The sequence below is a fragment of the Erinaceus europaeus genome, chromosome 14, assembly GCF_950295315.1.
Source record: "Erinaceus europaeus chromosome 14, mEriEur2.1, whole genome shotgun sequence".
Lineage (NCBI taxonomy): Eukaryota > Metazoa > Chordata > Mammalia > Eulipotyphla > Erinaceidae > Erinaceus > Erinaceus europaeus.
In genome coordinates, this window is record NC_080175.1 from 36,554,272 (window position 1) to 36,570,897 (window position 16,626).

Consider the following 16,626-nt stretch of genomic DNA (forward strand, 5'->3'; position numbering starts at 1 on the left):
CATTTAGTCACTGGGTTCCACACAGGTGATTCAGGATAATTTCTTGTCTTGATATCTTCAACTTAATTATATCTGCAAAGTACTGGTGATTTGACATGGACATCTTTGAAAATCACCATCCTATCACAGATTGACAACATCAGATAGAGCTTAAGTAAAACAAACAAACAAACAAAAATATCTATGCTATTGTCCTGGACATTTTATAACAAGTCAAATCTTCCAGTCTCAAAATCCACAGGTGAAATTGCTTTTTGAAGGGATTTTACATCTGGAAGTCTAACAATAGATCATCAAGCCTGATATTCAGAATTTAAAAACAGTACAAACTACAAGATAAACATAACAATTGGAAAACATTTCATTCCTCTTGCTTTCATGCATTTATTTTTTGTGCATGTAATATTCTTCATAAAAGTCTGCCCTCTAAACTAACTGCTTAGAATATATTTGGTAAAGGCAGGCAATGAGTTTTCTGTCATTATTTTTTACTGTAAGGAAATTTCTTGAAAGCAAACCTTTGGAAAGTGCTTGAATATTTGAAAACATAAAATGATGAAATACAAGTTGGTGTTCTTACCATATACAACGTATTTTAGTTCAAGATTTTTTACAGCTTCTTCCACAGTAGGTTTATACTCAAGGAAACATGTATAAACTCCACTCATACTCTCATCCATGTTCTGGAATACAAGGCTTCCTGTGGTGGTTACTTGCACACTGTTATTTTCTAATTAAAAAAAAGATACAGTAACCAGTTGCTTAATAATATGTGGAGTTAAGACAACAAAATATTTTTCAAAGCAAAATTATCCATCAAATGACTGAAATGAAGTAAGTAATAACTAGTATTTGAACATAGTGTTTCTTCACAGATTGCAAGATGACTCTTCAAGACGTTCACTAATCAGAGACAGTGTGACTGCCTAAGTGTTAAACTAAGAGTGTCAGGAGTAATAAATGAATAGACTATCCATTTTAACTTTAACATACCTCATTAATTATATATCACAGTGGGAAAAGCAGTGCTATGTTATAGAAAAGAAGCATGACTTAGAGGCATTAAAGACAGGAGTCAGGCTTGCCTTTTTAACAAATTGTAAAACTCTGGGGCAACTAATGAATATTTCTGAAATCTAGCTACCTTATATGTAAAATAAAAAAGCATAATGAATGATAACATATGCCACAAGACTGTTTCATGTAATGAGTACAATGTTATGAATGCTAGAATGAATGTTAAAGTTCTTGAAAAGTTAAATGCCATTCACTAGCTCAAACTATTATTCAAAACTTGCTTACTTGATAATTTTTATTCATTAGAATTGAATTCTGTTATCTATGAAGCCACTTATGCTTTTATAGTTTAACTTACTGTTTATAAAATTCAAATTCAAGTATTTCTTCAAAATGAGAAAAAATGAATGCTCTTATTTCCATTATTAATTTGCTTAATAAAATGAATTAGGTTTCTAAAATGCAAAGCCCTATTTCAGATACTGAAGGAGAAATGAATAGATGGATATACCCACCCACATAAAGCATTATGCCTTGAGAAATCCCATTTTTATATCCTGGGTGAAGCTGAAAAATGTGATTATACATTTAGAATATATTTCTACAGTAATGAGTATTTCTTCAAAAACATCTTTTGATGAAAGATTACATATTTATATTAACATATAGTCTATTTTATGAGACAGAAGTAACAGATTTTAAGTGTTTACTATATATTTCATTAGAAACAGATGCTTCATAGAAAGCATCTGTTGAAAGAAAAATAACAATAATTGCTTTGGCACCAGTAAATTCAGTTTTATAGTATCACGCTACCAGTGGGGCTAATGGGAATATGTGTAATTTGGTAATAATTTGAAATAAACTTTTTTCCAAACCAGAAGTACTGATAGGTTTAACGATATACAAATAAACATCCACCACACTGTTAACTATGAGAATATGAAAAGCAAATAGCATATAATCTATAAAACCTTACTGACTACCTTAGTATAAAAAGCGTTGAAATTGACACAAAATAAAGACACCCACAGAATTTCATCTGTCACATTGAACATAATTGTATTACATTAGTTATCAAACAATTATTTATTTAAATAATGAAATTTAACTGGAAACCTCAAGAAACCAAAAGCTGTTATTTTTATAAAAGCCATATAACAAGTCTTATAAATTACTTATGTCAACAAATAATTTAGTAAAAGTCAGTTTTTGTTCTATCTATACATCTCATTTAAACCATCAAAAAATTCAGAGTTCAATTGCAATTTTACAAGTCTAGTCCATAGAAATCTAAATATGCCCAATAAACCTTTACTCATTTCACTGATGGAATTTGTGTCCTGAAATTGTTTCCTGAAATGTGAAAAAGAATGGAACCTGCTTTTTGTGATCTAGCCCTTGAGCATAAAACCATATAATATATATGAAAATAAGATTTTAATATTAAAACAGTGACTGATGAATGTATTGGTTTTTTTCAAGTAGATAACAATAGGTAGCATTCAAATACAAATCCATATTTTCTGGTCAGAATTTTGGTCACACAAAAATAAAAGGTTCCAAAAAAAAAAAAACTAAAAATGTAACTACTAAGATGGAGCATTACAAACAAAAACAAAAAATCAGATCCATATTTACAAATCTAATGGTTAGTCATTTGAATTTTTCAAAGACAGAATCAAATTTTTCTCTTCATACACACTTTACTAAAAAAAATCATCTGAGATAGCCAAAATCATTTTAAGAATTTATGAAGAGCAACATTTTTATTGGAATACGGGTGCTTAGAGAACTCTTCAAACAGCTGAATCATCTAATCCAACTTTATCTCAAATTAAGATCTGTGAAAAATGTTTACACCATCAACATTGTTAGATTCTCTTAGAGGAAACTGCAAAAAAAAAAAAGGGGGGGGGGAGAAGATGGATAAAAGTATTTATGATGCAAATCATTTTTGGTCTGAGTATATTTCAGATATAGCAATTTAATTGTGATAATTAAAGCAATCATACCTGAAACAACTCTTCCTTTTGGTCCATGCCACTGGAATGATGGGTCTACCAGTTCAGAATTCCGTAGTCGCTGGGTTACACATAACAAGTGTGGACTCTTTTGATGGAGCATAACATATACGTTCACTGAAAATACAATTATTAGAAGGTCCCAATATTTTTTTCATGGTCTATAAAGTTGTACATTTTTGTAGCTTTAATTACATGTTTTCCTAAATTATCTTTGCATGATTAATATTAGTTGATAAGAATTAAAATTTCATTGCAGTCCATGTAACATTAAAAAATTGTTTCATTTGATTGCAGGCACATATTTCAATATGACCACAGAGTTGGCATTTTAAGTATACATTTTAGGCATTGTATAGATTTCATCTGTTTTGCAAACACTAAATCTGTACGGTATTGAGAGGTATTTACTATAGTAAATGTGTTAATATTAGAGGACAAAAAGATCAGTAACAACAATGAAATACAGTGAACTGAATTTTTAAATGTGGCAAGTTGAAAAAATTACTGTGTTTACAATTTAAATAATGCTGATCCTTAAGCAAAAATAGTATGCATTAAGAGATAAATACAGTAAATATTCAATTGTTTTGAATTTGCTCATAAATATGCCCTTAGGAAAGGTTATAATAACTCCTAACTGTATGAAAACTCTCTATTAATTCACTATATAGAAACATTTAAATCCATTAAAATGAAAATTCTTCAGAATCAAAATTCTTAACTTTCTTAATTTTAGAGAAAGACTCTAAAAGTTTCACCATATAACATGAAGTTCACGAAATATTTCTTTGGTTTAGCTATACATCTTAAGATTAAGAAAATTCCTTTGTAGGCATGGTTATTTATTTTACTTATTAACTGGTACTGAATGGTTAACATTTTGTGTATTCATCAAGGGGATTATTTGGGTACTCTAACAGGTAAGCTATATCCCAGACTACAGAATAATATTTAATAAATTATTGATTATTAATTCAAAATGTATTTGGAGAACTAATGATAAAGACATAAGTGAGTGCTATCAAAGAAAAATTAAGAGGGACTTACATTATAAACTATTAAAACGAATTTTGTTTTTTAAATTTGTTATTACTTTATTTGATAGGAGAGATTGAGAAGGTAAAGGAGATAGGGAAAGAAAAAGAATGACACATGTGGCACTTCTTCACCACTCATGAAGTTCCATTCCTACATATGGGTACCAGGGACTTGAACCCAGGTCCTTGTTCAACTAGGTGTGCCACCACTCAGCCTCTACAAGAGTATGTTACAGGTATAGGATGAATATAAAGATTAATGGAGCAGAACTTAAGAGTTCAAAAATAAATCTATACATCTATGGCAATATAATTCCCACCAAGGGCAACAAGATAATTTAATACATTAAAAAATTTTTTTGAATAAATGGTGCCATAAAACCAGACATTCATATATTAAAGAATATTAACTACTACCTGGTATCATATGAAAAGATTTACATATATGAACTAAAATTATGACATCATTCCCAAAAAACACAGAAATGTTGATTAGGCAATAGTTTCTGTTTTATTTTTTTTTAATTTCTTTATTGGGGAGTTAATGTTTTACATCTGGCAGTAAATACAATAGTTGGTACATACATAACATTTCCCAGTTTTCCATTTAACAATACAACCCCACTAGGTCCTTCTGTCATCCTTTTTGGACTTGTATGCTTCCATCCACCCACCCCAGAGTCTTTTACTTTGATACAATACACCAACTCCAGTTCAGGTTCTACTTGTGTTTTCTCTTCTGATCTTGTTTTTCAACTTCTGCTTGAGAGTGAGATCATCCCATATTCATCCTTCTGTTTCTGATTTATTCCACTTAACATGATTTTTTTCAAGCTACATCCAAGATCGGCTGAAAACAGTGAAGTCACTGCTTTTACTATCTGAGTAATATTCCATTGTGTATATAGACCACAACTTGCTCAACCACTCATCTGTTGTTGGACACCTGGCTTACTTCCAGGTTGTGGCTATTACAAATTGTGTTGCTAAGAACTTTTATGTACACAGATCTTTTTGGATATGTGTGTTGGGTTCCTTAGGATATATCCCCAGGACAGAAATTGCAGGATCATAGGGTAGGTCCATTTCTAGCCTTCTGAGAGTTCTCGAGACTATTCTCCACAGAGGTTGGACCAATTGACACTCTCACCAGCAGTGCAGGAGGGTTCCTTTGACCCCACAACCTCTCCAGCATTTGCTGCTGTTATCTTTTCAGATGTATGACATTCTCACAGGAGTGAAGTGGTATCTCATTGTTGTCTTTATGAGCATTTCTCCGACAATCAAAGACTGTGCATTATTTTTCATGTTTCTTGGACTTTTGGATCTCTTCTATGGTGAATATTCTTTCCATGTCCTCTTCCCATTTTTGGATAGGGTCATTTGTTTTCTTGTTCTTGGGTTTGGCAAGCTCTTTATATATTTTGGTTATTAAACTTTTGTCTGATGTATGGCATGTAAAGATCTTCTCCCATTTGGTGACTGGTCTCTCTGTTTGGGTAGTAGTTTCTTTTGCTGTGCAGAGGCTTTTTAATTTGATGTAGTCCCATAGGTTTATGCTTGCCTTAGTCTTCTTTGTAATTGCATTAGTTTCATTGAAGACGTCTTTAAAATTTATGTGGAAAAGAGTTCTGCCAATATTTTCCTCTAAGTAGCGGATACTTTCTGGTCTAACATCCAAGTCCTTGATCTACTCGGAATTTACTTTTGTATTTGGTGAAATATAGTGGTTCATTTTTATTCTCCTGCATGTTTCAACCCATTTTTTCTAAGACCATTTGTTGAAGAGACTCTGTTTTCCCCAATTAATAGTCTGGGCACCTTTGTCAAAGATTAGATGTCCATAGATGTGGGGGCTTACTTCCAGGCTCTCAATTCTAACCCACTGGTCAGTATGTCTATTCATGTTCCAGTACCAAGTAGTTTTGATGACAATGGCACTATAACACATTTTGAGATCTGGGAGTGTGATGTCTCTGGTTCTGTTCTCTTTTCTCAAGACTGTTTTGGCAATTGTAGGTCTTTTGTGGTTCTAGATAAACATTTGTAGGATTTGTTCTATTCTCCTAAAAATGTGGTTGGGATCTTGATGGGGATAGCATTAAATGTGTAGATGGCTCTGGGTAATATATTCATTTTGATTATGTTAATTCTTCCAACCCATGAACATGGCATATCTTTCCACTTCTTCGTGTCTTTTTCAGTCTCCTTGAGTATTGACTTATAATTTTTGGTTTACAAGTCTTTCACTTCTTTGGTTAGGTTTGTTTCTAGATATTTTATTGTTTTTGTTGCTGTAGTAAAAGGAATTGATTTCTGGATTTCATCTTCTTCTTAGTGTTTGCATAGAGGAATGCCACTGATTTTTGTATGTTAATTTTGTAGTCCGACATCTTACTATATTGCCTGATGATTTCCGAAAGCTTCTTGCTGGATTCCTTAGGTTTTTTGATGTATACTATCATGTCATCTGCAAATAGGGAGAGTTCAACTTCTTCTCTTCCAATCTGTATCCCTTTAATTCCTTGCTCCTGCCTGATTGCTATGGCAAGAACTTCCAACACTGTGTTGAATAATAATGGTGATAGTGGGCATCCCTGTCTAGTACCTGATCTGAGGGGAAATGCTTCCAGTTTTCAACCATTAAGTATGATGTTGGCTGTAGGTTTGCTGTATACAGACTCCAGTGTCTTCAGGAATTTTCCATCTATTACCATTTTTGTAGTGTTTTGATCATAAAGGGATGTTGTATTTTGCCAAAGGCTTTCTCTGTATCTATTGATATGACCATGTGGTTTTGGGTCTTGCTTTTATTGATGTGGTGGATCACGTTGACTGATTTACATACATTAAACCAACCTTGCATCTCTGGGATAAACCCCACTTGGTCATGATGAACAATCTTTTTAATCTACTGCTGTATCCAATTGGCTAGAATTTTGTTCAATATTTTAGCATCTATGTTCATCATAGATATTGGTCTATAGTTTTATTTTTTGATTGTGTCCCTGTCTGATTTTGGTATTAGAGTGATGTTGGCTTCGTAGAATCTGGAAGGTAATATTCCACTGTCTTCAATTTTCTGGAAGACTTTTAAAAGTAGAGGTACTCGTTCTTCTTTGAAAGTTTTGTAGAATTCACTTGTAAAACCAATTGGTCCAGAACTTCTATTCTTGGGAAGGTTTTTGATAAGTGTTTCCATTTCATTAGCTGTGATGGGCCTGTTCATATTAGGCAATAGTTTCTTAGTATGATATTTAAAGTAGAAAAAAAAAAGAAGAAGAATTTTCGGCAAAGTTTAAAACATGTGCTTTCATTTTAATGAATGCTATTAAAAAGTGAAAGCATGATCCACAGAATGGAAAAAATTATTTAAAAATCAAATATATAGTATGTTTCTAGTATCCAGACCATGTATAAAAAAGTAACACTTCCAACTCAATATTTATAATGACAAAATAAGTAGAAAGGCCACAGATATAGCTCATAACACAGGAAACATACCTTGCCATGTGCAGGCCCAGGTTCAAGTCCTATCACCACATAGTGTCACAGCACCAGGACAAAACTCTGATGCTACAATGTCTCTCCAAAACTCTCTCTCTCCCTATCTGAAACAGGCACAGTAAAAATTTTAATGTGAGGCCACACTACCTCAAAAAAAAAAAAAGAAAAGGCTATGAAAGATAACTTTGCAAGCAAAATGAGCAGTAAACACATCATTAGTCTTCATCAAAATGAAAATCAAAACCAACTTCATGCTAATTTTCATAACTATAATTAAAAAATGAACAAGTAATATTGAAAAGAATGTTGGGAAATTTGAGTCATCATACACTGATGATATAAAAGAAAGAAGCTAAAAGCTCTTTGAATAATAATTTGACAGTTCCTCAAAATCTTAAACACAAAAACACCATATATCCTAGCCATTTTATTGTTGAACATATCTCCAAGATTACTAAAAACATATCCTCACAGAAAAACATGTCCAGGATTGTTAATAGGAGAATTATTCATAATAGTCAAAAAATAGAAACTACCTAAAAATTCATAAATTGACAAGAACACAAAATGTAGTATATCTAAACAATGAAACTTTATTTAGCCATTCAAAGGAATGCTATATTGACACATTCTATAAAATGAATGAAGCTCAAAGACTAAATTATATAAAGAAGTCAGGATACAAAAGGGCCCACAGTATATGACTCCACTTACATAAAATGACTAGAACAGACAAATTCATTGAGACAGAAATTAGAATAGTAGGTTACAAGTGCTATAAACCAATTGCTTCATTTAATATACTGTTTCTTTCTGAACTAATGAAAATGCTATAAAGTTACAAAGTGCCAATGGTTATTCAATCCTGTCAATATTCCATGAACTACTGGAGTGTGTATTTTATTGCCATTTTAAAACATAAGTTATCTCAATAAAATTACGCAAAATCAGTACTAGTTCCAATAACTCATGTGATTATAAAAACATTATGTATCCAAAATTTCTCTCATACATACATACATACATATATAACTTTTGAAAAAAAAGTCTAGCAAAGGAGGAACCAATTGGTGGTGCACCTGGTTGAGCACACATGTTACAATTCACAAAGACACTGTTTCAAACCTCTGAAGGGAAAGGGATAGTTTCATATGCAGTGAAACACTGCTTCAAGTGTCTCTCTGTCACTCTCCCGCTCCTTTTAATTTAACTCCTCTCCTTTTAATTTAACTCCTCTCCTTTTAATTTCTTTATCCATCCAGTACAACAACAACAAAAAAAGTTTAGTACAGTTGAACTCACTAAGTGAAACATTTTGAAATGTTCCACATAACAAGCAAAACACCACAGGTTTTAATTTAATCAGATAACACTGAGTTATTTTTATATACTTCTGCAGTTACAGCAAGTCGACTTAGGTGTGGATAAATCTAAATACATTCAAATAGCTTTGATCCATTTCATTGCATGAAGAGAAACTTAGAAAATAGGATAACTGGAGAACATCAGTTTTGGGGGGGGGGGGACTAAGTTGGTAATGTCTAAACAATTACTAATTACAATCCTAAAATTAAAGATTATTTATTAGTACCTGGGAAATTTGGTGATCCCACTATTTTCAATGTATCCTTGACCAAGTGAAACCCTCTTGGTAATCGATTCAAAGTTTCAACTATCAGAAAGAAACAAAAAGAATTGATCAATGACTTGCCTAATTAGAAATTCTAAATAGTAAAATGACCTCATATGCTCCAAGTATTAATCATGCAACAACTTCAAATGAAACACTTTCTCCAGAATACTCTCTCCACTTTTTTTAAGAGTCTAGATCCTCTCCAAGAGTCAAATCTCAGGTCCCCTTTACCTTCAAACCTGTTTATTCTTACAATCTCTTAACTTCACAGCACACAATAGGCACTTCTCTTAACTCACTCAACCCTCCATCATAGTCCTCCACACACACACGAGGCACTTTATTTATTAATTTTAGATTTTTGTTAAACTATATGCTCCATGGGTAATAAAGCATAAGTCAGCTTGCCAAGAACTATTCTTGGCATTCAATGAATGGTAAATAATAACTGTTAAATATTCTAATAGTCGGTAGTCTACTGAATATGAAAATATAATGCACATGAAATAAGTGGGATGGTCAGGATAAAATTGCTATAAATCATGTACCTAAACACCTTTAACAGAGAAAAAGTACAAAGAGCATAGTATAATACTCAAAGCCAGAAGACAAGTTTAAACTCTAATTCTTACCACTCACTAGGTAAGGTCTAGGAGTTCACTTTTCTCATCTGCAAAATGGGACTAAATTTCTAACATACTGAATTTTGTCAGGAACTGAATGTAATATTGCATGGACTATGAAACACTATGTAACACAGCAAACCATCTTATTAATATATAAATGCTATAAATAAACAAATACACTACTATTCATAGTTTATAAGCTACTATTTCTTACACTCTTGCAACTGATCCTAACGGGTTAAAAGACAATATGCACACTATGATTTCTAGTGTAAGATCATATAGAAGGTCATGAAGCATCCTTCAACTACAGGGTAACTCAAGACTTAAACTAGAATGAATTTTGGAGGGCAGGTGTCTAAAAGTTAAAAATTCTAAAGAAATTCTAAAGCCTTAGAATTTCTATAGTCATTTCATTTCCTTTCCTTCTCCTCATTAGCCCCTGGTTACCTCTGTAGCACACTTTCATGTATATTCTTGGAGGATTTTTTTTCTCATCCTCTTACACAAGCAATTTCCAAGATTGCAAATAAATAATTTTTGGGTTTTTATTACACAATTCTGGAAGGCTTTATTCGTTTGGCCCATGAAAGCAGCCAACCACCTTTCCAGTTAAATGAAAACTGGTTTAATCAAACTCTCAAGCTAGTCAGTGACCACCAGTGTCCTACATAGACTATGGAAGTAGACCGCATGTCCTCTGGCTCTCTGGACTGGAGAGAAGCAATCAATGGCTTTGTTGGAATGTCAAAACTTCCACGTTTCTAGCCTCTTTCAATTGCTGAGTAGTACACCATCAATTATACAAACTTTGGTGGTGGGAGTGGTGTGGAATTATATTATCTTATAATCCTGTCAATCATTATTAAATCACCAATAAAAAAGGGGCAGGCAATGCCACACCTGGTTGAGCACAGTTACAACAAGCAATGACCCAGGTTCCAGCCCCAGGGCCCCACCTACAGGGGGAAAGCTTTACAAGTGGTGAGGCAGTGAAGCAGGATGTCTTTATCTCTCCCTACCTCCTCTTTCCCTCTCAATTTCTCTACCTAACAGACGAATAAAAATTTTTAAAGATGTAAAATAAAATAGGGGCCAGGTGGTAGTACACCTAGTACAGTGCCTAAGGAGCCAGGTTCAAGCACCCTACAGGGGGGACGCTTCACAAGTGGTGAAGCAGGTCTGGAGGAGGTACCTCTCTGTTTCTCTCCCTCCTCTTGTCAATTTCTGTCTCAATCTAAAAAAAAAAGAATAAGAAAGTAAAGGAAAAGAGAAAAAAGAAAGAGCACTTGGAAGTACAATAGATGTAGGTATGATTTAGAAAGGTAAAGAAGGCAAGACCATAGGAAACATGGGCTATATTTATGAAAATAATAGTCAACCCATATCTGTGACCTTGGGAGAACCACTGCAGTTGCCAATGGAGGGAATGGGGACACACAACTCAGGTGCTTGGAACAGTGTGCAGTTATACCCATTTACCTATAATTTTGCAAATAGATATTCAATCACTACTACTACTACTACTACTAATAATAATAATGATAGAATTTGAAACGCTGTCTTCTCCTGTATTTCATTGCGGAAACCAGTATGTGGAGCTCCCCGACTTGCTGGCTGACTGCCAGGCAGGAGACATCGGTCCTTGGAGACGCAGGGTGGACATATGGACACGGGACAGACAGGGCCTTGGGGTTGGGGGTGTTCACGGGTGGAGCCGGGGTTTCTGCTTGCTCTCCCGTGTTATGGCTCCCCCGTGGCCCCAAGGTTCCCAGGGACCATAAACGTCTGCAGCCCTCGGCCCAAGTCCAGTGCGGATGCCCGCCCGTGGGTCACGTGACCGCGACAGCCGCCGGCCAATGTGTCACCTGCTGGAGGCGCCTGCACAACGAAGGCCGACAACAGGAGGGCGACCACGGCCAAGAAGAGCGAGGCGCCCCTGACCCGGGCCGGCCGCCAGCCCCCACGCCTGCCCCGCCGCGTCCGGCCGGGGGCCGAAGCCTCCATTCACACACCACCACTGCCAGCCGACCGTCAGTGCCGAAGGTTCGTTAGGCCACAACGCGCGCAGGCCAGACCGCCGGAAGTTGGAGTGCAGAGACCGGAAGAGCAGCGGAAGACCTGCTGCCACTTCCTCCAGGACAGTGAGCTCAAAGCACCAAAGCCACGGGAGCAGGCCTCTTCTTTGCCTTAAGAAGCGGCGACTTGAGAGTTCAGGTTCCCAGAGCCACTCAAGAGGTGGCACCTGTAGGAGATTCTGTAGCTACTGAGAGACTTGCAGTCCCACGGACCCCGCCATTTCCTTTGAGGATGCCTTGATGGCGCCAGCAGGTTCTGCCAGTGAGCCTCTGCATTGCAGGTGCGCCCGAGTCACAGGTCGAGAGAAATGAAGCATGGCCCAGAAATGCCCACTGCTGGAGCATGTTTTCAGTGTCTGGGGCATTGGGAAATAAAGTGCAAAGTATTCTAAGTGGGAGTAAAAGGTTTTTTTTTTTTAACTCTAGAAAGAAGCCTATGGGGAATAACGTTGGCAAAAATTAACTTTTTGTGCAACATTCAGCTTGAAAGACGATCTTGTCACCTAAATGCATTTGATTGTTGAATATGTAAAGCTACCCATCAGCCACAGATAGACTATTTACAGCCAGAACTGGAAACAGAATTGTGCCTCTTCTGCAACAGAAGGGTTTACTTAGCCCTGAATAGAGATACGACAGGAAGTGATTTTATACTGTGGTTTCAAATGCATTGGAGAATGACGTCTAGGGGGCCCTAGGGTGCATACCGGTTTAAGCTCACATAGTATGAAGCACAAGGACGTGCACAAGGATCCCAGTTTGAGCCCCTGGCTCCCCACCTGCAGGAGGGTCACTTCACATATCATGAAGCAGGTCTGTAGGTGTCTTATCTTTCTCTCCCTATCTCCTCCTCCTCTCTCAATTTGTCACTGTCCTACCAATAGACAAAAATAAAAAATGGCCACAGAAACGGTGGATTCGTAGTGCAGGTACTGAGCCCCAACAATATCCCTGGAGGGAAAAAAATAAAGAAGTCTGCTAGAGGCAATGCCTACCTATATTGTGTTAATGTTACATTAAACAAAAATGGCAGTAGTCATTTGTAATGGAGAAATGAGTGTCACATGTAAAGAATGATGCCGAGTAGTCACTGGACATGGGCCTCTATGTGTTCTAGTTGGAGAATTTCAAACTGATAGCTTAAAGGACCTAATCCTCATAGTTTTAGTGATAAAATACAAAAATTTAATACCTTTATATGGTTTCTGGCTACACTGGGTATCATCTCTTTATTATCTTACCGTTGACCTGATTTACATAATATGTACCTTATATTTACATAATATGTACCAAAGGTAGGCTTTTGTCTGTTGTATCACCATTTTAACCTCTATTTCCAAGGTAGCTTCTAGCATGTAGTATGCATTCAAACATATATATATATATATATATATATATATATATATATATATATATATATATATATATATATATATAATTAGATGTTCTTGTTCTTTTTGGATCAGTACCAAAGACCAGGAAGGAAATATTTTTTTAAAGGATTCTATAAATATTCTAAGAAGTCCTTGATTTTTTTTTTGTTTTTGTTTTTTTGCCTCCAAGGTTACTGCTAGGGCTCAGTGCCTGCACTACAAAGCCACTGCTCCTGGAGGACATTTTTCCCCATTTTGTTGCTCTTGTTGTTATTGTTGCCATTGATGTTGTTGTTGTTGGATAGAACAGAGAGAAATCGAGAGAGGAAGGGAAGACAGAGAGGCGAGAAAGATGGACACCTGCAGTCCTGCTTCACCACTTGTGAAGTGACCCCCCCCCTGCAAGTTAGGAGCCGGGGGCATGAACCCCCGGCTTTGTGCCACGTGTGCTTGTTCTTGAAAATAAAACAAATCAAAGAAATTTTTACATAACCCATTGTTTTTTTCTAAAGTCATGCATATGTTGATTGTTAAACTCTGTAAGGTATAGTCCATTCCATTTACATTCCCTTCCTCAGAAATTGGTTTTAGTCTGTTGAAACTGAGTTAAATGTTGCCTGATCATACATGTTTCAGTAAAAAGAGGCCTGTATAATAAATGTATCCACCATTGTCCATTCTCTTTGAGCACATTTAGTAAACATATTTACTATACAGTGCCTAATCAATCCCTGTATTTGTTAAGGTATATAACCTAAGTTGTGTAATCTTTTTCTGTCATCAAGAATTTTCTTCAGACACTTGGAGATATCTCACCCAGTAGAGCATGCACTTTACCATTTGTGAAACCTTCAGTTCTAGTTCTACCACCACATAAATGTGCATTGGAGCACCAAGGATGAGTGCTGCCTTATCTGTCCCCCAACCTCAGCTTCTTTGCAGAATAGGAAAAATTAAAACTTATCAGGAGCAGTGATGCGATGTATATGCAAATACCCTAGTGGTGAGAAAAAATAATAATTTATATCAGTCCTTTCTGCCATTATCCTCTGTAATTTCCTTATATTAAACCTGAGAATATGAAGTGATTTTAAAGAAAATATTTTAAATAGTAGTATGATTCTAAAGATGGACAGCTAGTACTGAAAAAATCAGGAATTAATGTATATAATTTAGTTATAATTATGATCTATACAAGTAGTCCAGAGGGTTCCAGTTCTATTTGTTGCTGAGCAACAAGTACTCTTTGTTTTCTTTTTTTGGCTTCTGTCCATTTATTACCTGCCCTATTTATCCTTTGGTAGAGAAGTACATATGTATTTACCTTAAAAAGCCTATTCAGTCAAAATTTTAAGAAAACCAAACCAATAACTTTGTTAGATTAACCAATCCTTTATTATTGGAAATACAAGCCTTTTATAGGAAAAAAAAAAAAGTAAGCATAAAGACTAATTTACAGTAATTTAAAATTTTAAGAAGAGGAATCATGGATGTGGATTCACAGTCCAGAGCTGGAAAGATAAGTATCTCTGAAAGGTCCATCCTTTCAGGAATAAAAGCTACTGAGAATATAGATTACCCACACTACTGTAGTCTCTTAAGAAAAGTAAACATGCCATTTGTGAGGGGAATTGAAGACAGACATGACTGTGGAAGAATTGAAAAAAAATGCAACCCTATATTTCTTAAATTTCACCCTTATCCCCCTTCAATTCTGCCTGATTACCATATTCACTATCCTTACCCCCCACCATATGGGCAAGCTTATCCATTATATCCTCTTCGGGATGATGTGCCTTTAAATGATCCTTGTTCAGGGTTTTTGAGTCCTGGGGGTGATGCTGAATTAAAGCCTGGCATTGGCAGAGCCATACCAAACCTGGTGGATTACAGCGATGTGAAGCCTCAACATAGAGTTCCCAGACCGGACTCAGGTGCTCAAACAACACTAAAAAGGCAGACGATTTTATTAGAAGAGCTAAAACAGGACAGACGATGGAATTCCAGGGCAATACCAGACAGGTCCATCAGAGCAAAGCTTGGAGGTAAATAAAATAACATGGACTTCATCATGTATAAATATCAAACATGGAAGATACATTTAGATATATGATTAAGTATATATCTATTTAACATAGATCAAATAAAGAAATCTTATTTCTAAACATCATTTCAAAGGATAAGTCATAAGAATGTTAAGCTTTACTAAACTAGATATTTGTAAAATATTTTTAAATGACCTTATTAGTACAAGTGAATAACATAAAATAAAGTCTAGACATGGACGGTCTAATTTTCTCACAAGAAAATTTGTGTATAGCATACTGGGGCTAAAATGAAAAAGGAAAGTAGTTGAAAATAAATTTAAGAGCCTGGAAAGAGCAGGAGCTGAGAAGCAACCCCTGCCAAAGTAGCTTCATCACATCTTGGAAGCATAATTGATTATCTCATATAACTGCATCATATGATTTCTCTGAGCACTCCTAGAGAAGGTCACAAGTGTGCCCTACAAGTGGTGAGATACACTTCCAAAGGAAAGAAAGCCTTAGGCAATATTTTTGTGCAAACATGTCTGACAGGTCATATGTGAAAGAGGTGAATATTATTAATTATGTAGAAAGGAAAACCCAGGAAAAACTCAGTTAACAGAGCATAGGACTTGTGTGTGCCTGAAAGTTCTGGTTTCCCTAGCACCGTGTGTAATGGAGTGGTGCTCTGGTTTTTCTTTTATATGTGCTTAACCAGGTGCACTACTACCCAGTGCCCAAATATCTGAGCTTTAAAGAGAGGCAAATACTGACCTCTCCTCAAAGTGACCTCAGCAATTTACCCCTTCCATATGAGTTTCTGTCATTCCTTCAACAAGGAAATGAGGTCTGTTTGTTTCCCTAGTATATTCTTGGCTTGGACATAGGAATTTTGACCATCAACACATTAGCAAGTATGATTCAAGTGAAAATTTCATAAATCCATGCATATTGTGATCAATTTTCTGGGGATTCTCTTTTTGTTCTCTTAGTCACTACCCTATGAAATACTCAAAATAGTCTCATTGGGGGGGAGAATAAATTTATCAGGTCCAGATGAATTTTCTGGATTACTTCCCTTTTATTAGTCTATTTTAAATGAATTTTAAGACATCTTACATCTTTAGAGAGCAGAACCATTTGATAAGAGAATGTATGGAGTAGGGAAATCTGCATAGTACACTGCTACTGATGAGAAGTAAAGCCAGAAGTTTCCATAACATTCTTTGTTCCAAAGTCACTCCTAAGTAGCATTCCTAAGGGAATCTTGGCAGATTAATTAGTGTCTGCAGTGGTTAGCA

General features: G+C 35.5%; 2 protein-coding genes across 2 annotated transcripts in view; one reads left to right on the forward strand and one right to left on the reverse strand.

Moving 5' to 3' along the window:
• The window catches only part of ZPBP (zona pellucida binding protein), a 47,284-nt gene extending 35,393 nt beyond the window's left edge, over positions 1-11,891 (reverse strand). The window contains exons 1-4 of the mRNA XM_007528150.2: positions 11,716-11,891; positions 9,180-9,260; positions 3,033-3,158; positions 581-730 (exon numbers count right to left, since the gene is read on the reverse strand). Of these exons, the coding sequence (XP_007528212.1) occupies positions 581-730; positions 3,033-3,158; positions 9,180-9,260; positions 11,716-11,854 (496 nt within the window). The 5' untranslated portion in view covers positions 11,855-11,891. The remainder of the gene's footprint in view (positions 1-580; positions 731-3,032; positions 3,159-9,179; positions 9,261-11,715) is intronic.
• Positions 11,892-14,602: 2,711 nt separating this feature from the next.
• Positions 14,603-16,626, forward strand: part of SPMIP7 (sperm microtubule inner protein 7) — a 56,506-nt gene continuing 54,482 nt past the window's right edge. Inside the window, exon 1 of the mRNA XM_007528151.2 lies at positions 14,603-15,343. Coding sequence (XP_007528213.1) covers positions 14,785-15,343 — 559 coding nt within the window. The 5' untranslated portion in view covers positions 14,603-14,784. The remainder of the gene's footprint in view (positions 15,344-16,626) is intronic.